This window comes from Monodelphis domestica, chromosome 5 (genome assembly GCF_027887165.1).
Source record: "Monodelphis domestica isolate mMonDom1 chromosome 5, mMonDom1.pri, whole genome shotgun sequence".
NCBI lineage: Eukaryota > Metazoa > Chordata > Mammalia > Didelphimorphia > Didelphidae > Monodelphis > Monodelphis domestica.
This window is the reverse complement of record NC_077231.1, coordinates 178,647,841-178,672,661: the sequence shown is the minus strand read 5'-3', so window position 1 is coordinate 178,672,661 and position 24,821 is coordinate 178,647,841. Positions and strand designations below refer to the sequence as shown.

Genomic DNA, 24,821 nt, shown 5'->3' with positions numbered 1-24,821 from the left:
TGAAAAGAACTGAAAATCAGTCAGAATCTCAACAAAATGGAGAGGAAAGGATGCCATTTATGTGGTCAAGAGATATAGATACTAGGAAATGGTGAAATACAGTTCCATCCTTATTGTGGCTTTTTTTCTTCATTATTGTGTGAGGTTCAGTGTTTATGGAAATCAAGGTCTAAACACAAATCAATACACATGGGTTTCTGCCTGCAGAGTTCTTCCATTTGAGAAAAGACAAATAGATCCTTCATACTAGGTAATGAATTCCACAGCTGGTACAGCCATCCTCTGTTAATTCAAGTCCTTAAACATTCCCTTGGGAGATTTTCAGCCACCATATCAGATTATATTTTTATGCAGCTTAAACAATAATACTATTTATCTTCCATTTTGTTAAAATATATAGAATTCCTGATATATCATGCATTCTGACTCTCAAGTTGCCATCACAAGCAATTATCTTGAAGAGAGGGACCTTGAGGGAAGGTTCCAGGATAGAGGAGCTGCCTGAGGCAGTAGGGAAGAGGAATGGTGGGGGAGAGGGTCAGTCCCCTGGGAAACCTCCAGGCAGTTTCTGTGCAAGGACCCAACCTGCATCCATGACAAACAAAAAGGCAGGTAATCTTTAAGGACTAACACTTATATATACCATTTAGAAAAAAAAAGTGCAGCTTTACCTGGATCTGCTTGTCTTTCTGTGGCTGTTTGTACAAATATTCCTCCTACCAAGTGTTCTTTCTCATTGTACTCAGACCATTCCTCTGTGCCCCCTAAGAAACAATACCTTTCTACCCTCCGTCTCCTCTTCTTGCTTCATTCTAGGTCCAACTCCAATACTTTCATAATCCCTCCTCTCTTCATCCATTCCTCTGCAAACATACTTCTCACACTTGCTGGCTCTACTCACACCCATACAGTACCTAGCCTACAGTACCGTCTACTCTATCCCATCTCTATCTACACTCCATTTCTTCCATTTATGCCCTCCAAGTTACTTCTTAACCCTTTGGAATCTGGCTTGGAATCTCATCTCTCAGCTGAAAGGCCATTTCTAAAGTCACCAGTGAACTTTTAATTGCAAAATCATAGTCTCTTCTCAATGCTCATCCTCTTTGACTATAACATTTAACACTGTTTATCATAGGCTCCTCATATACTCTCTCAATAATCCATACCACATCCCTTTTCTGTAGATATTACTCAATGCTCTGTCCTAAGCCCTCTCACGTTCTCCTTTTCTTTGGTGATTTTATCAGCTTCCATGGCTTTTAATCATTTCTGTGTTGATTGCTCCTAGCCCAGTATTTCCAACCCTAGGCTTTCTATTGAGCTCCAGACCCACATCACAAATTACCTACTCAAAATGTCAAAATGAATGTCTCACCAGTATCTCAAATTCAACATGTCCAAAACAGAAATCATCTTACCTCCCAAATCTATTACTGTTAAGGATACCACCTTCCTTCTAGTCCTCCCAGGCCTGCCATCCTCAACTTGTCACTTACCCCAAATATCAAATCTCTTGTCAAATCTTGTCATTTCTATTTCCATATCTTTTCTCACATCTGATCCTTGCCCCCTACTCACAAGCCACCACCTTAGTTCAGGTCTTGATCATTGCTCACCTGAACTAATGTAATAGCATTCTAATTGGTCTCAGTGCCTCAATTCTCACCCCAGTACAACCCATCCTCCACTCAACTACCAAAATGATTTTCTTAAAGTACTAATTTGGCCATGTCCCTGTCCCATTAATAAACTCCAAAGACCCCCTTTAAATATGGAATCACATTTAAAATCATTGGTCTGGCATTTAGAACCCTTCATAACCTAGCTCCAACATATCGCACCAGGCTTGTTTCACCCTACACCTATGTTTACAAACCTATGGCACATGTGCCAGAGGGTGCTGTTCCCTTCCCCATCTCCGGCTCTCCTGAGGACATTTCTCACATGACCCACCACTCTTCCCAACAACCCAATGGGAGAAGTTCCTCCCTCCCCTCTCTGGGATAAGGGGATGGCTCACATGTGGCATGAGGGCACAGTTTCAGCACCCAGTAGTCTCTAAAAGGTTCACCATCACTGCCCTATATCCTTCCACACCTATTTTGTGTAATAAGGGACTATTTTGATTGGTAATTGATAACTAACAGATCAGGCTGTTACCTACTTCTTCCTCCCTTCTTCCCTTTTCCTCCCTCCCGTCAGCCTCCCTTTTCCTCCCCTCCCCCTTCCTTCTTCTCTCTTCTTCTAAATCAACTCAGGGTGAGTTTATGATGTCTCAAATGAAATGCTCTTTCTCTTCTTTATCTTAAGTAAGGGATTTATTTGGGGAAGACAGGAAGGGTTAGAGAATGGAGGTAAGAGGGTTGGGGATTTCCCTAATACTATAATGAGTCTCAGTTTGGAGAATGGTGGAATATTTCAGTTGGAAGAAATGGCTGATAGGTCTGGAAGTTCAGTCACTATCACAACAGAGCAAATCAGAGAGAGCTGGACTTTGTCCTTCTTTCTTCTGTCTTCAAAGCCAAAAGACAACCTCCTTTCTGTCTTCAAGGTTAAAGACATAACCCTTCAGTTGGTCTGTTCCTTTCTTCAACTGATTCTCCTGGTAACATTCCAAATAGAACACTCTTGTTTGAATGACAGGTCATCAGTCTCAGCTACTCCTGTCTTGTTGCATGCTTTCCCACTTTCTCTCTTCCACATTTGGTTCAGCTAAACATGGCTCCACCTCCCATTGGAATGCCATTGTACTGTCTGTCCCCTATGCCTGGAATATGCTCCCTCCTTATGTCCATCTCTCAGAATCTCTAGTTCCTTCAAATCTAAGTTCAAGCACCACCTTCCACATGAAACCTATTCTGATTTCCTCAGTTTTTGACACCTTCTCTCCAAACTAGCTTTTTCTCTATTTTGTGTCTTGTATCAACTTTGTGTCTGTTTTCTATATAAAAATAATGTTTTCTCTGGTGAGACTATGGAGAGGCCCCTTGAGGGAAGGGAATATTATGTTTTGTCTTTATATCACTAGCCACCAGTCTAGTGTTTGGCAGATAGTAGATACTTACACACTCACACACATTTATTTCACCCTCTTCTTCCCTATCTCTTTAACTTGCTCCCTAAAGAAAATTGATTACATTGTAATTCATTCCCCTCCTTTTTTTAAACCCTTACCTTCTATCTTAAATCAATACTCTATACTTGTTCCAAGGCAGAAAGTGATAAGAGCTAGACTATCTCCTTAATCTTTTTTTTAAAGATATTTTATTTTCCCAATTACATATGATACCAATTTTCTCTATATGTTTTCTCAGGTTATAAGATCCAAATTGTCTCCCTCCCTCCCTTTCCCCCCTTCCTAGAGATGGTAAGCAATTTTAATCTGGGTTATACATGTATTATCATGCAAAACATATTGTCACATTATTTATCGTCATAAGGGAATACTTATATAAAACCAAAACCCCTAAATAAAAACACAAATAAACTAAAGTGAAAAATAGTATGTTTTGATCTGCATTTCAGCTCCAACAATTCTTTCTCTGGAGGTAAATAGCATTCCTTGTCATAAATCCTTCAGAATTGTCCTAGATCATTGTATTGCTGAGAGAGTAGCTAAGTTGGTCACCATGCAATATTTGTTGTATCATACAATATTATGTATAATCCAGTTCTGTTTCTTTCATTCTGCATCAGTTCATGTAGGTCTTTCCAGTTTTTTCTAACATCATTATTTCTTATAGCACAATAGTATTCCATCGCCACCATATACCACAATTTATTCAGTTATCTCCCAATTGTTGGACATTCCCTCAGTTTACAATTCTTTGCCACCACAAAAAGAGCTGTTCTAATTATTTTTTATGAGTGGGTTCTTCCCACACACACACTACTTCCCTTTTTGAAAAAAATCTCTTTGGATCCAGATCTAGTAGGGTATGTGCACATTTTTATAATACTTTGGGCATAGTTCCTAATTGCCCTCCAGAATAGTTCACAATTCCACCAATAATGAATTAGTGTCCCAATTTTGCCACATCCCATCCAATATTACTTTCCTTTACTGTTATATTGGCCAATCTCATAGCTGTGAGGTGGTATCTTACAGTTGTTTTAATTTGTATTTCCCTAATCAATAATGATATAGAACTTTTTATATGATTATTGATATCTTTGATTTCTTCATCTGAAAACTTTGTTCATATCCTTTGACCATTGGGGAATGGATTCTATTCTTATAACTTTTACTTAGTTCTCTATATATTTAAGAAATGAGACCTTTATCAGAGAAAATTGTTACAAAATTTTCCCCACTTATTTCCCTTCTAATCTTGGTTGCATTGGTTTTGTTTGTATAGATTGTCCCCTTCTCCATAGAAATGACAAGTATACTATACTATTTTCTCCTAATTTACTTATGGTTTTAACCTTTATATCTAAATCATATCTCCATTTTGATCTTATCTTGGGACATATGGTGTGAGATACTGTTCTGTACCTAGTTTCTGCCATACTTTTTTGCAGTTTTTGTCAAATACTGAGTTATTTTGGGATAAGAATGTAGAGTAGGAATACAATAAAACAAGGTAAATTTATTGGTGCACAGGTAACAAAAGCTGAGATCTTTGGGTTTATCAAACACTAGATAGATTGTTGAGGTCATTTACCTGCATATTATATTTCTAATATATTCCATTGACCCACCATTTTATTTCTTAGACAATATCAAATTGTCTTCATGATTACTGCTTTATATAGTACAGTTCAAGATCTGCTACTGATGGCCCTCTTCCTTCACATTTTTTTCATTAATTCTTTGATATTGTTGATCTTTTGTTCTTCCAGATGAATTTTGTTATTATTTTTTCTAGTTCTATAAGATAATTTTTGATAGTTTAATTGGTATGGCACTGAATAAGCAAATTAATTTTTGGTAGAATTGTCATTTTTATTACATAAGCTAGGCCTACCCATGAGCAATTAGTATTTTTCTGATTGTTTAGATCTCACTGTATTTGTGTGAAAAGTGCTTTGTAATTGTGTTCATATAGTTTCTGTGCTTTTCTTGGCAAATAGGTTATCTCCTTATTCTTAAACTAACTTTAAAAAACCTATTCCTTTTGAGGCAGATAAGTGGCTCAGTGGTTAGAGAGGCAAATATGGAGATGGTTGGTCCTGAGTTCAAATGTAGTCTCAGTACTTGCTTGCTGTGTGACCTAGGCAAGTCATTTAACCCCAGTTACCTAGCCCTTACCACTCTTCTGCCTTGGAACTGATACTTAGTATTGATTCTAAGACAGAAGGTAAAGATTTTTTTAAACCTTTCTGTGTTCTCAAGAAAACAAAAAGCTGATCTTTCTGGATAATATGCAGTTCTCTCTACCATCTCCAGTAGCACTTTCCCCATTTAATAATACATAATTACCTTTCTCTTTAGTGTTACTCTCAGATCATACCTTTCACTTCACATTTTAAGTTTTATGATCAACTATACTACTTTCTACAAATAAATGCCACTTTTTATCTTCTGTCACCTGGCATCCACTCAAACCTTCTTGGATAATTTTAGTACCTAACTCATGTTCTTCCTCTCTTCCTCACCAGCATCTTTTTATTCTTAGTATTAATGGTCATTTGAACTCCTTGACATGCTCATCTCTGCTTACTTCTATCTCCACTTTAGTGTGTGCTGCAGCCAGTTCATATCTGCTTAAAGACATGATTATTAAAATTGCAGTATAAGCATGTACATCTCAGAAACAAGCAAAAACAAGTCAGAGCTTAATTTCCTATTTTGATGATTTCTAGACTTAAGAAAGTGATGGAGAAAATGATGATGATGTAGACTAAACTTTAAAGTATTTTGTATATACATTTTTTTTCCAGAGAGCTGGTTAAGCACTTACCAGGAGAACCCTGTCTCCACTCCACATCAATCCATACCATTATGGCCACATCCAAGACCATATCATCACAAGACGTCCAATATTTTGAACTGAGAACACTACCTTTCTAACCACAATCTCCTTATCTATCTCTCTTGGTCTCAAGCTGTAGAGCTGCCATATAACCCCCACTGCTTGGTCCAAGAATTCCTTGGTGCTCTACCCAGAAGTTCACTGCATCTGCCTGTCATATGCTGCTTGGGTGTGTGGTCCCCATTGTTCCTACCTTCTGGGGAAATGTCAAATGTGAGAAAAACAGATCAGATACTCAATTTCATCAGAAGTAAAGCCAAAACAGAGTCATATAATCCCAGGAAAAAATGGACCCAATTCAATCAGAAACAGAGTTAAAAAATATCATGTTAGGTCTAGATAAAAGAAAGAAGTCCACAAATGAAAGTGGATTAGAAAGAAAGCAAAGTTTAAAGAATGACAAAAGGAGCTTCGAATTTCTTCAGGCTCTAAAAGAAGAAGTTGAAACAACCTCAAATGTGTCTCTTTCTCGACATGTTTCCTTTAATATTTCACATCAGTCTTCACAATCACCCTCAAGTCGACATGAACTAAACAGAGATAATACTGAAGAAAATATTAGCTTGGATGATAATAAGAGAAAGCATTGGGAAAAGAAAAAGTGCAAGGAAAGAACAGGCGAGAAGAATGAAGAAAATAAAGAGGGTGAGCTTGTTATTAAGAATACATATATAGAAGATAATTCTTGTAGACCACTTCCTAAAAGCATATTACTACTTCAAGGGTTCCAGAAAAAAATGATGAGTAGGGGAAAGTTTGAGCTTTTATTAAGGAATATAACTGACATTCCAATCAATGCCAATGACAATAAAAGAACACAAAACAGGTATATTAATAGAATTGCTAAAAAAAACCCATCAAGTGAAGAGATTATAGAGTATGAAGATCAAGATCCTCCTTATTCACCAATATGATTGTGTTTAACACATTCCCCAAAGAGCACCAAATATCACAGCATAAAGGGGACTTGGATTGGGCACCAAATATCACAGGATAAAAGGGGACTTGGACTGGGAAACACCAGTCAGGACTCTTCAGATAATAAAAAAGAAGATTTACCTTTAACCTTGTTTAAGCATCTTGAAAAAGCCAAAGCACGAGAGCAAGGTTTGATTTGGGAAGAAGCCCAGATGATAGCTAGTACTGATTTTAAAACCTTACTGCTCCAAAGTTTAACAAATAATTAAAAGAAAGCTTTGGGAAATTTACAACCCTTTGGGTAAAGCAGGCTTGCTTATTTCATATAAATATTAAAAACTCAGGCTTAGAGGAATATAATCAGAAAAAAAGACCTAAAAAATCTTGAAAAATGTTCAATCATTTATGATATTCTACAGTTGTTAAATAGTTCATATCCAAAATGCAAACATAAGGATGATTATTAAGTATATTATGAATCTCCTACTAATGAAATATATCAGACAGTTCTCTTATTTAGCAGCCCACTACAAAATTTCATCTTGTTAAAGTTGTTCTCACTGAAATACAAAATAAACATGGTGCATTAAAAAAGAAAAGAAAAGAAAAGAAAGAGCCATCCGTGAATTAATATGCCTCCAGAGTACGCAAAACATTTCCATATCTTAGACCCATAGAGATTTCTTCATGGTCAAAAAAGGAGTCCCATTAGGCAACATGAACTCCTGAAAACCTTTCTCTCACTCTTCTCCACTGAAGCTACCCAGACCTCAGTCCTAGAGAGACAGGGTAAGTGAATTTTATGTAGATGGTCCCTGTCTCAGGATTTAGTCAGTGTCCCTCATACATAGTCAGTATGTCCTGTTAAGACTTTCTGCAGCCATAAAAAAGCATCTTCAGACCTTGCCAGCTATTAGTTTCCAACTACAAACCAATGACAAATTATTCTGAATCTTGGTCAAGTTTCAGGATGACACCAAGACTCTGAAAGGTGAGGTTGAGGTGGAAGTGGAGACGCTAGCCATCCTGCTCCAATAACCAGGGCTGATGTCCTTATTATACTTCTCTTCTCTTCTACCATTATTATAGTTTAAAACCAGAACCTCCTAAATCAACATTTATTAATCAAACATTTTCATTTCATTCAAAATCCCCTTTTGGATAATCTGTAAAAATAAAAGGATATTTAAGAGGAATAGATGTGCATATAGAAAACATAGTTTTCCTGGATGGATAGACAGACAGACAGACAGACAGATAGACAAACAGGTTGACAGATACATACATGCATAGACACATATATAATATACACTCATAAATACATATGCATTAATATATGTTATAATTTCCATATAAATACAACAAAATAGTACTTTTAATGGGTTTCCTGAAAAGTCTTTATTCAACATCTCATTATCACACGGAGGTAATCTTGGGCTCTAGGAAAATAGAACACAGGGTTTTGTGGGGTTCTACCAAGCTGGAAATGCTTCAGGTATTATCCTGGTGATAAATTGTATCTTCTGTCCAAGGCACAGACTAATTATATATGGAAAGGTTGATTCCCAACTGACTGGCTAAAAGAGGACAAATTCTTTGGCATGAAACAGGCAAAACAGGCTCTTAGTCTGTAAGGCCCTCTTCCCTTCTGCACTGATAGAGTTAAAAAGGAGGCAAATAGTGTTAACAATTGCATAGCTTTTAGACCATCTACAGACATTAATTAATTTAATTCTCTAAATGTGAGGTCTAAATCCAGTGACCATTGAGTTGATACATTCCTAGCGGCATTAAGGACATTAATATCTTATATTCTTTTTTATAAGCAAAAACCAAGTAAGGAGAACAACAATGTGGTTGTAACTACAGAAAAGCAAGACAAGGGTCAACCGTGCCAGCTCCAGAATAATTTATACGCTAGATCTAGATGCCAGGGGCATGATGGGAATTGAAAGTTTATTCTCCCCAGCGTAAATACAGTGTGGGTCTGGAGAATTCTAACTAAAGGAGAATGAGTATGTCAAAAAGACAGTTCAACCAAAAATACTTTGTTTCTGCTAAAATAGCAGAGCATGGCTGCTCAGGCATTTCCCCCCTCAAAAAATTCCTCTTGTGAGGTTATCCAAGACCCTTGCTTTGTATCCAGTCCACCAAAGAAAGTTAAAATATGCCGATAGCCCTAAATAAAAATGTTTTGGCCAAGGCAAACTCACCAAATAAGACTGAAGGAAGGGAAAACACCGGTAGCTGAAGAAATCTCCAGTAGATGGCAGTGTTTCAGCAGAGTGGCCACATCACCACATAACTTTTCTGGGATGGAATAAGAGCAACTTTGTAAGCAATGGGGACCATCTGCGAGGCAAAATGAAGAAAGCTGTGCTGGTAAATAGAGCATTAACGTTATGACATCCAGAATGTAATCGTGATATTCTTAGGTTTACAAGTTGTTCCAGGACCGTCCCCTTCTCAATTCTGACTTAGAAATCTGGAAATATTACATCCTTTTTGTACAGTGGGAGAGGAGGAATTTTTCCTTATTATTTACCACACCTATTTTGCTAAATACTTTTTCTTTGAATCCATGAATGATCTGGAAAAAAACACAACACTGGAGGGATTTTGTGAACTATATAGATAGATGCTAAGTCCAAGAGAGTGTCTTGAATCTGGATATAACTGTCAAGGAACTGTATTGAAGGAGTCATCTTGAAGGAGTCATGTTGGGGGAACCCCAGGACATGAACATAAAAACTTGCTGGTATCCAGAAGGGGAGGAAAAAACACCTGGTCCAAATGGGGCATGACTGAGCTTGTTTTTCAAATATTTCAAGAATAATTTCAATATTATATAGATTACTTATAAATATAGGGGAAGATGGAATAAAACCCAGTAATGTTTGAGTCAAATGTGATATTGGTATTAAAAATATGGTAAGATAACTCTAAATAAGAAAATTATGCACCAATTCTTCTAATGAATGTATCTACAGAAATACTAAACTATTCGTGAATTGAATACAGCAATGCAGTTTTTAAAAAATAATTTTTTCATGATCAAACAACTTTATAATAAGCATGAAAAGCTCATTTGATGCTAGAAAACTACTGTCACAATACAACATGAATTAAAAGACTCCTCCAAATATATGATTATATCAATAGACATGCAGAAAAAGCCTTTAATAAAAATCTTAACATTCAGTATTTCTGATACAAACAATAGAAAGAAAGGGTATAGAAAGGTTTATTCCCTCAATACAATAACAGCATCTACTTTAAAGTAAGAGCCACTATAGTATGCAATGGAGAAACATCAGTCATTAAATGAAAAGAAAAACATTAAGCACCCATTTTGTGCCAGATACTGTGTGACAGGTAGAGAAGAGAAGAAAAAGAGTAAACAATCCCTACCTCCAAGTGCGTAGGTATTGTCCCTTGGATGACAAAATATACATATACTGTATTTGTAAATGCAGAACAAATACAGTGTAATAGAAGGTAAAGTACTAGCAGCTATGTTTGTGCTAGGATAGGAATCAAGAAAGGACTTCCACAATGTCCCCCGAGTCTTTTTTAAACCCTTTCTTTCTGATTTAGTATCAGTTCTAAGACAGAAGAGAGCAAGGGCTAGGTGCTCTATCCCCTGTGATACCTAGTTGCTCCTTGCCCTGAATCTTAAAGGAGCCTCAGTATTCAGTGAGATGGAGTTAAGTGTGAAGGGCAGAAAGGAAATGAAATGCTCCGTACGAAAGTCATTTGGGTAGACAAAGGCATAATGTGACTGGGGTTTCAAATGCCCAATGGCAAAGTCTATCCCCATTTTCCAGATGAGGAAACCAAAGCTCGGAAAAAGTGAGTGCTTACATTTTTTTTCTTGTTTACTACTGATTCATATGGCATTAGTCTTATTTCTACAAAATGGTACAGTAGGGAAAAAAAAACAACAAACTCCTGGAGTCAGAGGATGTGGGTTTAAATCATAACTCTGACACTACATTTGTGACCTTGGGTAAGTCATGACTTCCTTGGACTTTCATTTCCTCATCTGTAAAAGAAAGGTCAAACTGGGCTTAGATACCGTCCGAGGTCCCTTCCATCTCCAGATGGGTAATCCCTTGATTCTATAACTAGATTGTAGCTTCCATTAGAGCTGCTAACATAGATTATAACATTCCCCCTGAACTAGGACATTGTATGGATGCTATAGGTATTCACTGACTGACTGATTTATTCAAGCAAAGTCTTAGAAAATTTTCCTCCACTATTAGGTAGTGGGGAATGGATAATTTATGTAGGCTGAAGTCTTTTAAAAACACTAACAAGCCAATGGACTCCATAGAAAATACTACCAGACAGTGTTGTTTTGGAAAATGTTTAATAACTGGCTGCATGGGAAAAAATAAAAAATAAAACAATCCCTGCTCTCAAAGAGATGATATTATAAGAGTGGGGGTGGGTAAAGACATGGATCTATATATAAGTATAAACAGAATGATGAAAGGATTATTATCCCCCTCCAAATGTTGGCAGCTTGCCTCTTGATACTTTGTGCTTCTTTTGTATGTATATAAATACATGTTTTCTCCCTTTATCCCATCCCCAAGACTGTAAGCTCCATGAGGGCAGAAATTGTTTCATCCTTTATGTTCCCAGGACTTAGCACAGTGATTGTTAAGTCAACAATTTAATAATATTTAATAAGCATCTAGGCATTGTGCTAGGCTCTGGGCATATAAAAAAAAGACATAGGCACTTAATAAAAACCTGTTTTTCTATGGACAGACAGTTCTTTATCCATCTGTGGTTTTTCTACTTTCCTTATTTCTTTGGCCAAATTTGCTTCCTTACCTTATAATTATAAAATATCTATAGCAGCTCTTTTTGTAGTGGCAAAGAATTGGAACTTGAGGGGATGTCAATCAATTGGGGAATGGCTGAAGAAACTGGTATATGATGGTGATGAAATACTATTGTGCAATAAGAAATGATAAGCAGGATGACTTCAGAAAAAGCTGGAAAGATCTACAAGAACTGATCTAAACTGAAATAGTACATGGAGAGTACACAGTAACAGCGATATTGTATGATGATCAACTGTGAAAATTCGGCTACTTTCAGCACTGCAATGATCTGGGACAATCCTGAAAGATTTATGATAGGAAATACTTTCCACTTCCAGAGCAAGAACTGTTAGATGGATGAGGATCAAAGGATCAAAGCATATTATCTTTCACATCGGTGTGTTTAATATTTTATTTTGGGGTTTTGGTTTTGAATATGTGTGTACTCTTACAACAATGACCAATATGGAAGTGTATTTTACATAAATAATTAAAGGGAAAAAATTTTAAACCCTTGTAATTATCAACTACCACCAGGTGTCCCTCCTCTCCCATTAGTCAGCATTGATTCTAGTTAATTATAAGCTATTAGCAACTTAAATAGTCCGTGGTTTATATTCCATATATCATATGGAATTATATTCCATAGTATTATATAAGTGGCAAAGTACAGAAAAGATTTACCATGGAAAATATATAGTCCCTTAATTGTAGGGAAATTGGGTTCTATCAAGGAAAGGACAGTTTTCTAAATTGCTCCAACCCTCCCCCAAATTATTTTTCCTTATTTGTTATTTTTTAAACTTTAATTTGTCCTAGAATGAGAGGAAAGGGAAATGGAATAAAATAATCAAAGGAAAAAGAAGAAAACAAAAAATGTAGACAACTACAACAAAGAAAATTAATTAGGGAATAAAGATAAAATAGAAAGGAGTTAAACATTGGCCTAAGGAAGCCCAGCTAAGATTAAGGGGAAGTAAATGAGGCCTCTCTGCTCAAACTCATTTTCTTTTGATTATCCTCACACTCATCTGAATAAATGAAAATTTCCTGTGTTAGAATTACCCTACTATGGAAAGAACTTAAGGTGTTTCTTTCATCTTCATTATGTAAAATGAAGGGAAATAAGATGTTTCCTTCCATATGCAGTGAAAGTACCCACTACAAGAAGTTACCTAATAGCCTTTTGTGAAAAAGCACAAACATTTATGTCCCAGGGCATCTGTCCTAGAGCTCCAAATGAATTGAATCAATGAGATCTAATAAGACAGTGAAGGAACTTTCACTGAAAACAATTTCCTTAACCAGCCTCCCTGTTTCTATCCATGGGGCCCCCATTCAGCAGCTACTCTTGAAATTTTGGAGCTCTAATTGGCCCTATTTGCCCCTACTGCATCCTACACATGAAATCATTTTCCAGTTAAAATATTTCTTGCGTCCAACCCTTCTCTGTTACCATTGCTACCTTCCTAGCCCAGGTCTTCATCACCTCATGCCTCAGTAATTGATAATGTTGTGGGGAAATCACAGGATCTCACCCCAAGAATGGAAGGTTCAAAACTCCAAAGTCTCTATTTGAAGAAAAAGAGGTTTAGGGCAATAAGGGTTTTTCCCACAACAATAGGGTCATATGGTTAGAGCTCAAAAGGTTCTTAAAGGCCATGGGATCGAAATTTATTTTACAGATGAAGAAACTAAGCCACAGAGACCCTAAATAGCTTGCCTAGGACCATATAGCTAGTAAGAGTCTAAGACAGGTTTTAGTACTTAGAACTTCCAGACTCTACACCCAGTACACTAACCATTATTCTATCTGTTTTCTATTTAATAATGATCCTATTTTTTTCCATTCCTAGCTTATGTCAATCCATCAATGCTGCCCTGCTAAACTCCCTTAACCTTTGTATAGATTTCAGAATTGTAATATGTAAGACCTGAAAGGAACCTTTCATAGTCTGCATCACATGAATGGAATTCTCTCTCTGTTCACTTCCACTCTTGGAATCCATGAAGCCCTGAAAAACTCAGTTCAGGGTTGCCTACTACATAAGGCCATTCCTGATGCTTGGCCCCTTCCCTAGTTGTGAGTGCTCTCGTACTACCACTGCTTTACTCCTTTCTCCCTAAAATACTTCATATATTATTAATTATTATGTTAATATGATTTTATATTTATATAATTATTTTTATATTTATATATTATATATTAATTAAAGTGTATGTATTACATTAATATAGATGAATGTAATTTAATTTTAATTTACTCAATTATATAATTTATAATAAACTAATTCTTAATTTATATTAAAATAGCATAGTTTGGGCAATAGGTGGCATAGTGGATAGAATGCCCAGTCTAGAGAGTCAGGAAGACCCAAGTTCAAATTCAGTCTCAGATGCTCACTAGCTAAGTGACCCTGGCCAAGCCATTTAACCTTGTTTGCTTCAGTTTCCCATCTTTAAAATGAGCTAGAAAAAGAAAAGTGCATACCACCCCAATATTTTTGGCACAAAAGCCCAAATGAGGTCATGAACAGTCAGACAAGACTGAAACAAATGAACACAATTTTAATATTGAATTTATAATTTAAATTCTAAGGCAGCTTTAGTAGTTAGAATGTATAGAATTAAATTATTAATTTATTATTATAATCTATAATTTAAATTCAATATAATAAAATATAAAAGTTATATTTAAATCACTCCAGATTAAAATTTCAATAAGACTTTTGAGACTCTCACATTTTGAACATATTTATATAACCAAAGGCTCAAAACTCATTTACATAAGACTTTCATTGTTGTAGATTGGCTTCTCAGTGCTCAATAAAGAAGTTGCAGAGCTGATAAGAACTTGAGAGAGGAGAGGCCCCTGTTATACTGGCTTCCAGCTTCAAAAGAGAAGACATGGGGTCAAAGGGAGAGAAAGGCTCTAGGAAGAAGTTCAGAACACTGAGCAATCAGTCTCCACCAATATGGATACTTAGAAAAATAGTCTTTGAACATCTGCTCATATTTCTTTAAAAATTTTTTTTAATGTTAATATTTTACTTTTTCCCAATTGCCCATAAAAACCACTTTTAACCTTTGTTTTTTTTCAGTTTTGAAATCCAAATTTTCTCTGGCCCACATACTCTCCCCCTTCACTGAGAGGGCAAGCAATTTGATCAAAGTTATATAAGTATAGTCATACACACAAAATGTATTTTCATAATAATCATGTTGTGAAAGAAAGCACAAACAAGAAAAAAAATTAGCACAATATGCCTCATTCTTCATTCAGATTCCAACAATTCTTTATCTGGAAGTGGATAGCATTTTTCATCATATATTCTTTCAGAATTGTCTTGGATCTTTGTATAGCTGAGAAGAGTTAAGGCATTCACAGTTGATCTTTGTATATAATATTACGGTTACTGTCTTTATTCTCCTAGTTCTGCCCAATTCACTTTGCATCAGTTCATGTAAATCTTTCTAGTTTTTTTCTGAAAGCATCCTGTTCATCATTTCTTAGTATTATACTCATATGCCAGAACTTGTTCAGCCATTCCCCAGCTGATGGGCATCCCCTCACATTTCCAGTTCTTTGAAGATAGCTGCTATAAATGTTTTTGTGCATATAGATTCTTTACCTTTTTTTAGTCTCTTTGGAATACAGAGCTGGTCCTATTTCTTAAGCATATGTTGCATCCTCATTCCTTCCTTCTATAGTTTGTAACTTCTTTAGGTCAAAAACTACTTTTTTCTTTATATCCTTAGTGCCTAGCACAATAATTTTATATTTTTCCCCTTTTGCTTAATAAATATTGAATGAATGCTGAATGAATAGAAAAAACAAATTAGATGTCATCCATTCCAGTCTTCTCATTTTAGATTTGTGGTTTAAATGACTAGGTCACTCAATTATTTAGTGGCTATGATGGCACCAATATCAGGGTTCTCCCTCCCACTAGACATAGTGCTTTTAGGAGCCATATCTACTCAAGCTAAGTGCCACTCTATTCTTATTTAATATACTTTTTAGGCTGTGACTGGTATAAACCTCATTTTGAAATTTCTGGGTTACTTACAAGTACATCATTCCATCCCAACATCTAACATGAACTAATATGGTACTGATCTGAGCCAGGGCCCTTAAAAGGCAGAGCCAGAACCAGAATGAAGTTCTACTTTCCCTGAGATCTTCATGTGTCTACATGAACATTAATCATGAGCAAACTAAGGGATGTTTCTGCTTTTAAAATACTAAGGTAACTTTAAGCCTTAGAACAAAAAGAATTCCATATAGTTAAGTGTTCTCCCCATATCTTCTCCATGGGGGTGGGGGGGGAAATGGATGTTATTTGTATTTTTTTACCAAGACTCCAGAATTTCTAGAAATCTCTACTTCTTAGTCTTGGTCCAGTGCTCTTTTCTTTAATCACCCTGCCTCATGAATAAATCTTTCAATTACCCTTTGTTACCTACAAAATTGAGCCCAAGTCTTAAGGCAGCATAATGTAATGGGAAAAGTACAGGGTTAGAAGTTAAACGATCTAAGTTGAGGATTACATGTTTGACACATTTGCTCTGGAGAGCAAACCTTCATGAACCCTCCCCTAACCAATCAAAAAACATTTATTAAGCATTTACTGTAAGCCAGGCAGTCCCTGTTACAGATCTTTACAAAGTCAAAAATGAAATAGTCCCTGGCCTCAGGACCTTACATTCTGTCAGGAGAGACAACATTTATAGGTGTAATTATATATAAGATATATACATAATAATAAATAGTAATCAAGGGGAGGGCAATAGAACCTAAGGTGGGGAAAGGAGGATCAGGAAAGGTTATGTGTAGAAAATAACAGGATGTTCCTAGAGGCCGTAGTGAGTCACTGAAGTTAATTAAGAAGGGGAGTGACATAGTCAGACTCTTTGTTGCTTCAGAAAAATCACTTTGGAAGCTATGTGGAGGATCCTTCCACTTTCAAATTGGTTGATTAATACTCTTCAGGGTCAGGTCAGGCCCCCCAATTTGAAGATCATTGCTCATTGCTCTCTAGAGCAAAAGCGTCAAACATGTACCCCCCCCCCCCAATGCTCTTTAGTGCAACCAGAACCAGATTAAAATGTAACAGAGAAATTTAACAAATAAATAAAGAGTATTAACATGTGGTTGTCCAAGTCAGTATTCAGCCTGGAGAGACCGTATATATGGTTCAGTGGACCCTGTTTCTGTTTGAATTTAACTAAGTTCTAAAGCACAAGCTGTTGAAATCCCTTACTCACTACAAGTCCAACATCCTTACCTGACTGTTTCATGGTCTATGTAAATTACAATCTCACATTAAGTAAGACTGCAAGTCACTTGAGGAGGATGAGGACAATGGCTTCTATTCTGTATCCCCCATTAGTGCCTAGGAATATATTTCATTCTCAATCTAGTCTTATTCAAATTAACTGGAAATTTTATCATTATCAAAAGACCTTTTATCATGCCCATGAAAAGTAGGTTAAATTTTACTACTATTTCCCCTATGAAGATATTTCTTTAGATATAGTTTGAATCTTCATTCAAATAGGAATAGAAGAGATAGTATGGCTCTCTATCTCTTCAGGGCAGAAGATGTTTCCCCTAAGGGAGATTCTGGAACTAAAGCTACTACTACCCATTTGTCATTTAATTTCTGGAGAAAAGGGTCACAGTCATTAATTATTAATGATTAGCAACTGTTCATTTCTTTTGATGTTCCATTTCTCATTTGTTTACTCTTGCTCCCACTACCAAAATATGACTTTAAGCCAGGGGACAATGGGAAAAACATGTGGAACTTTTGACATAAAAAACCCTTGTTTCCATGCAAATACTCCTCTAAAAATAAAGACTGACTCTAAATGTAAGGATCCCTACAATGTTTGCCATAAAACATAGCTATAATTAAATGATCTACCAAACAAAAACGTTATTGCATTTATTTTATTATTGTTATTTTTATAACTGTTATTATTATTATTTTGCACAGCAGTTACCTATGAGAAATGTTCTGGAGGATGATATCCATTGACTAAACTAACCATGTATTCTTTCCAAAGGTAAGCATAGAGAGGTACCTTTAGAAAGTGTTATTCAGTTGTTTCAATCATGTCTGATTCTTCATGACCCCATTTGAGGTTTTCTTGGTAAAGATACTAGAGTGGCTTGCCATTTCCTTCTCCATTTCATTTTACAGACAATAAAACTAAGTCCAACTGGATTAAATGACTTGCCCAAGGTCACATAGCTAATAAGTAGATGGACAATTATTCAGGGAAGTTGATGCTTCTGATATCTCCCAGATATTCAGCTTCCGAAAGTCAAATAGGGATTTTACGGTTACAGTTTATTCTAATTATGGTAAGCAAAGTCCATGTGAGTGTGAACTATGAGTGTGAATTATGAAATAGAAGCAGGAACTCCTGATTCTTTGGGTACTCACTGAGAACAACCACAATGGCAGTGGGAAATAAGGTTTCAATCATACTTTAATAAGGCACAACTCTGATGTACTACCTCATAGCTACCAGATTGATTCACATGATAAAAAGGGAAAATACCATATGGAAAAATTGGGACACTAATACACTGTTGGTGGAGTTGAAAACTAATCCAACAGTTCTAGAGAGCAATTGGAACTATGCTCAAAGAGCTATAAAATTATGCATACCTTTGACCCAGAAATACCATTTCTAGATCTGTATCCCCACCCCACTCCAAAAGAAAAGGACTTAAATGTACAAAAATATTTAAAGCAGCTCTTTTTGTAGTAGCAAACAATTGGAAAGTGAGGGGATGCCCATCAATTGGATAATGACTAAACAAGTTGTGGCATATGATAGTTATCAAATACTACCATGCTATAAGAAATATATAATGAGCAGTTTTCAGAACCAGGACAACATTATAGATGGTAACAGCAATATTATATAATAATAAACTATGATGACAGCTATTCTCAGCATTACAAGACTATTTGGGAAAACTTGTGATGAAAAATGCTATCCATATCCAGATAAAGAACTGATGGAATCTGAATGCAATTGAAGTATACCATTTTTCACTTTATTTTTTGTGGAAGTTTTTTTTTGTCTGTGTTTTCTTTTACAACACGACTAATAAGGAAATGTGTTTTATACAACTGTACTATTGTAAGCTATACCAAATTGCTTGCCTTTTCAAGGAAGGAGGGTGGGAGAGAATTTGGAACTCAAAATTGAAAAAAAAAGTGAATGTTAAGAATTGTTTTTATATGTAAATGAAAAAAATAAATGAAATCAGTGAATAGCTTCCAAAAAAAAAGGTTTTCTTTTTGTGGAAAACCCAACAAACAAGATAAATTTACAACAAAAACTTATTTGAGACGGATAAATTTCTTTCTTTCTCCTATTTTATACACAGGAAACTAATCTGGAAATATCTTTTATTGTTTTACTTATAGTCAAGTGAAGTCAATACCCATCACCCATTTACCAAACACTTACTATTGCCAGGCACTGGAGAACAAAAGCACAAAATAATCCCTACTCTCAAGGAGCTCACAGTCTAATGAGAAAGACAACATGAAAACAACCATGTAGAAATAAGCAACATGTAGAATAAATGAGAGATTATCGAGAGATCAGCCCGGAGCAGGTAGGTGGCTCTCAGAAAATAACAAATGCTAACAGGGATATGGATAGAGATAAGAAAAACAGAGCTGGAGACAGGAGGTTCTGAGTTCAAATCTCACCTCAGACACTTCCTAGCTGTGTAACTCTGGGCAAGTCTCTTAACCTCAATTGCCTAGCCTTTACTGCTCTTCTGCCTTGGACCTGATACTTAATGTCTATTCTAAGACAGAAGGCAAAGAGGGAGATCATTGGGAAAGGCTTGTAAAAAATAGAACTTTAGCTGAGTTTTTAAGGAAGTTAGGGATGCCACGAGTCAGAGAGTTCAAGGCATAGAGGTAAGCCAGTGAAAATGCCTAAAACTATATAATGGGGTATTGAGTGTGAGGAACAGAAAGGAGGCCAGTGTCAGTGAATAGTAGGATAGATGGAAGGAATTAAGGTGTCTAAAGACTAGAAAGGAAAGAAAATAACAAAAGTACAATATCTATTAGAAAAAAATTTTTAAATAAAAGACATTGCCTTTGCTTATCTTTAAAAGCAATAATAGTAAGGAGTAATTCCTCAGATCTTCTCAGGAAATATTTGCAAAGCATTATAAATTTGTGACACATAGATGATTATGTCTAGAAAAACATTCTTAAAGGTTGTGCTTGAAACCTCTTTGTGAGGTTTTAATGTCATTCAAACCAACACCTTAACATAGAATATAAAACATGTCAGTGTTGAAAGAAACCTTAGAACTCATTCAATCCAACGTTCTTATTTTAGATTTAAGAAAAGGCTTTGTAGTACAGTGGAAAGAGCAACGGTCCTATAGTGAAAGGACCTGAATTAAAACCCTGATGCTTCCTACTCGTGTAACCCTGGATAAGTCACTGAACCTCCCTGGGTTTTATTTTTCTCCTTTGAAAAGTTAGAGGGTTGGAATAGATATATTGAGGTTCCTTCCAGCTCTAAATCTATACTATGGACCTATGAAGTTGATGTCCAGAAAGGTTATAAGACAGCACTGCCAGAAATAGAGCAAAAGTCTTCTGACTATGAATCCAGTGCGTTCTCCAGACATTCTCTCACATACCTTCTAACTCCACAGAGAATTAACAACTGTATCACCGAGTCCTAAGAAATTGCCAATTCCAGAACTATTTCTCTTGGATACAACCAAACTAAGGTCAACAACCCTTTTTCATTGCTTAGATAATATGTTACCCTCTTATAGTAACCACCTGAAAAGCTAACCTCTAAGATTCTTGGTAAAGTTAAGAATACTCTCCAGATTTTCACAATTAATGGTTTACAGATCATTTCTTTAGTTTTCAATAGCATCCAATTGGTTGAGACGATTTAATATCATGCTGTTTATTTTCTTGAGCTCATCGATATCCTTTCCTTCAGCTGTTAATCTTCTCGCCACTTCATCCATCTTGCTTCCAGTTTGAACTTTAAAAAGGAAAACAAACCATATCAGTTGGTTTTGAATGCTATCTAAAATTATTATTCAACATTTAACATTCGTTCAAGCACCATAAATTTAGAATACCATTGTATAAGGACAAGTCTGCCTGTCAGGAAGTAAAATAACATTCTGTATAATGAAGGAGCAGGGAGAGAAGGGAAAAGAGAGAACAAAGACAAAAAAAATTTACCTATGATTGAAGTAGTTTATGCTTCATTGGTGCCAATATTGGATCCCCTCAACAGGAAATGTAAACCTTGGCTGAGTCAAAAACATTTACAAAAACAATAATAATCAATTTATTATCTCATTTGGTCCTAATACAACCTGGTGAGGTAGATATTATTGTTCTCCCATTTTAAGAATGAAGAACCTTGAGCCTAGGATCTTGTAGTTAGTCAGTATCTGAGGTAGGATCCAAATTTAGGTCTTTCTGACTCTTAAAGTCCAACATTCTCTCCACAGTGCCACCATTGAAAATGGCCAGCATGATCATTCCCTTTATTCTGAGAAGCATCTTCCAAAATGCATTGGACTCTTCATTTGGGAAATGCTATTGGTTGTGATGAAACATTTCTCTCAGTTGAGATTTGGTCAGAATGTTATAAGCAGGGTCAGATAAGAGTATCAGTTTTAATGGTTTTGTTTCATTGTTTTCTTTTGTGACAAAGGAGGGTTCAGTGGGAGGTGTCATTATATCAGGAAATGGCTTATTTTTTAAAAAGCCAGAAAAAACTTATATAAGAACAAATGTGTTTTAGAAGTATTTGTACCTAGTTCAGGTAGCTCTGAAATAATAATACTCTTCAAATTACCTTTTAAATAGGAATAAAAATATTTTCAAGCCAATTAAATTTAAAAAGTATTTATTTGAACATCAAACTCTGAGCCAGGCATGATGCCAAGGCATGGGGTATTCAAAGCCAGAAATGAAAACAGTACCTGACCTCAACAGAGCCCCTGGCAGTTTAGCAGTCTAGAGAACAACCCCTTTGGTTTTATTTACAGTAGTTAAAATTTTCCAGAACTATAGAATAAAATCTATTAGTCTCTCAGAGTGCCTATTTATATCAGTTTCCTAACTTTTTTTTTAAAGTGTACCTTTCAAGGACTAATTACGCTGATACCCTATTACTGTTCTCAGCTGATAAAAGTAGCATAGAAAGGTAAACTAGGTTTGAAGACTAGACCTTCCAGCCTTGAAATAAGTGGACCAATAAAGCAGCTGCTCCTCCTTGAATCTGAAATTATTTTAGCTGAATTGTAGCATTCAAGTCAAGAGGGAAAGATAAGTGCTTAGAAGGGCTACAGTGTTGGGCAGAGATAACCATATGCTTTGGGGGAGAAGTATGCAATTCAAGTAATTTCATGGCACCTCCACCAACATCTGTCACTGTATCCTTTCACAGCAACACTCTCTTCTGTGAGAGAATCCCTTGAATTTGTTCTTAACTATAAAAGAATGAAGAGCTAGGTGGCTTATTAAATAGAGAGCCAGACCTAGAGAAAGGAGATTCTGGGTTCAAATTTTGGCCTTAGATAGTTTGTATGTGAACCTAGGCAAGTCATTTAACTCCCCCATTGCCTAACCCTTACTGCTCTTCTGCCTTGGCACCAATAACACAGTACTGATTCTAAGATAGGAGGTAACAGTGCTTTCTTTAAAAATTATGATAAGAATCTTATTAACCCAAGAAGAGAAAAATCAAGATCTTCTTTCCAATTGAAATTAGAGAACCAGTGTCATTGATTCAGAGGTAGGATCATCTAATCCAGAAGATCATAGGATCATATAGATTTAGAGCTGGAAGGGTCCTTAGAAGCAACCTAGGCCAACCCCCTCATTTACAAAGGAGGTCCAGAAAAGTTAAGTGACTTTCTAAAGGTGACATGAATATCATGTTGGCTGATAGGGGATTTAAACCCAGGCTCTCCAACTCCAAATCAAGCAACAGGAATTTGACAAGCTCAATGACTTCAGTGATGTAAATGAAAAGAACACTAAAAGAAAGCTGATCTCTGATTAAATTTATTGACCAATCTTGGACCCAGGATAGAGACATGAAAAGCATCTCTCTCCTCTGAGTAAAGAAATGGGAAGCTATGGATGTGAAACATTGCATACCCTGCATGGTTTGCTCAAATGTTTTTCTTTCTTAAAGAGACTTCATTAGGTGAGGAGGAGCAGTGTAGAATATCAGGGAGGTGAGAGGAGAAGAGAGAAAAGAGGCAGAGACAGAGACAGAGAGAGACAGACAGAGACAAAGAGAGATAGAGACAGAGAGAGGGCACATTTATATAGTGCTTACTGGGTGCCATGCGGTGTATTAAATGTTTTTCCAATATTCACTCATCTGATGCTCACAACAGCGCTAGGGAGTAGATGCTATGATAATCTCTTTTTTACAGATGAGGAAACTGAGGCAAAGAGAAGTAAGGTGACTTGCTTAGGATTGCACAGCTAGTAAGTATCTGAGACTGGATTTTGAACTAGGTCTTCCTGACCTAGTGATGCCCAGTGATGTCACAAGCACATAACCAAAATAAAGGACAAAGTATAATTTTTTTAAAATACCAATAATTCACCCTTTCTTGTCCTCACTTCTTTTCCAGGGTAAAGGTTGTAAGCAAGTTGAGACAAAAAAAAGCAAGATTTAGGGTCAAATAATATAAGAATTAAATATTCTATGAAACAAGCTTATTCCTGTTAGATGCCAAAGTAATTCAAATTTGTGCTTAGGAACTGATGAGCTTCTGAACCACATCCTTGCCCCTCTTTAAACTCCATAAGGGAAGAGCTCTGTTCCAAGTCTTATATAGATTTTAGTTCAATTTCTGATCTAAAGCCCTCCAGGAAACATTTTCTTTCTCAAGAAAAATCTTGAAAGTGAATTTTTTACTGCTATGCTATAAAAAAATAAGATGATTTCAGAAAAGTCTGGGAAGATCTGCAGGAACTGATACAGAGCAAAATAAAGCAGAACCAGGAGAACATTGTACACAGTAACAACAATATTGCATGATGATCATCTGTGAAAACTTGACTGCTCTCAGCAATGCAATGATTTGGGACAATTCTGAAAGATTTATGATGCGGAATGCTATCCACCTTCAGAGAAAGAACAATTGGAGTCTTCTTTCACATCATTGTATTTACAGTTTTATTTGGGAGTTTTGGTTATATATGAGCATGCTCTTACAACAAAGACCAATATGGAAGTGTGTTTTGCATGAAAATAAAGATAAAATGTTATTTTCTCAAAAGTGCTGCTATAAAAAAAGAAAAGAAAGTGAATTTCTCCTTGATTTCCTTAGCTAGAAGTGATCTCCTCCCTCTAAAAGTCTCTCTGAACTCTCAGATTCAGCTCACTTAATGATTTTCTAAATTTTCTCAAAAGTATTTGCATCTCAGTTTTTATCCTTCTTCTTAGGCTATAAACTCCTGAAGGGACAAAATCATTTTCTAGTCTTTGTATCATTAGCATCTAGGACCTGGAGATAGTAGAGACTGGATTTAACAAAACTTATATTAATTTAGTTCAAGAAGCACTTTTTAAAGTGCTTTTCTACGGCCTTGCACTAAAGACTAGAATAAAGAGACAGAAATTATATAATAGTCCTTGCCCTCAAGGAATTGGTATTTTACTGGCAGAGGAAGAAGAACAAAAAGTAAATAGGAAATGATTTGAAGGAGGATAGAACATTAATAATCAGGAGAGTGAATAAAATCTTTTCAGAAGTAACAGATAGCTTGGATGAGCCTTAAAGGAATCTCAGGTTTCTGAGAGGTAGATGGCATTCCAGACATTGGGGAGGACCTGCATAAAGGCAAGAGATGGAATTTCAAATGTGGGATGAAGCATATTGGCCAATTTAGTTAGAAAGAAAAGTACTTGAAGGGAGGAAATATGAAATGTCTACAACAATAACCTGGAACCCACATTAACAAATGTTATATGAATTGTGAATTAATAAAGAATAGACCCCATTTTTTTCTAT

At 36.0% G+C, this 24,821-nt stretch overlaps 1 protein-coding gene and 1 long non-coding RNA gene across 7 annotated transcripts in view; one reads left to right on the top strand and one right to left on the bottom strand.

Moving 5' to 3' along the window:
• The window catches only part of LOC103096185 (uncharacterized), a 93,201-nt gene that overhangs the window by 46,335 nt on the left and 22,045 nt on the right, over positions 1–24,821 (top strand). For 2 of the 6 annotated variants that reach the window (XR_008912252.1, XR_008912254.1), the window contains exons 2-4: positions 5,890–7,688; positions 8,726–13,823; positions 17,743–17,812. This is a non-coding gene — a long non-coding RNA (uncharacterized LOC103096185). Of the gene's footprint in view, positions 1–5,889; positions 7,689–8,725; positions 13,824–17,742; positions 17,813–19,194; positions 19,330–24,821 lie in introns of those variants that run through there. The other 4 variants (XR_008912256.1, XR_008912253.1, XR_008912257.1 and 1 more) reach the window with 3 other exon arrangements.
• Positions 19,496–24,821, bottom strand: part of LSMEM1 (leucine rich single-pass membrane protein 1) — a 30,174-nt gene continuing 24,848 nt past the window's right edge. Inside the window, exon 5 of the mRNA XM_001366431.5 lies at positions 19,496–20,806. Coding sequence (XP_001366468.2) covers positions 20,676–20,806 — 131 coding nt within the window. The 3' untranslated portion in view covers positions 19,496–20,675. The remainder of the gene's footprint in view (positions 20,807–24,821) is intronic.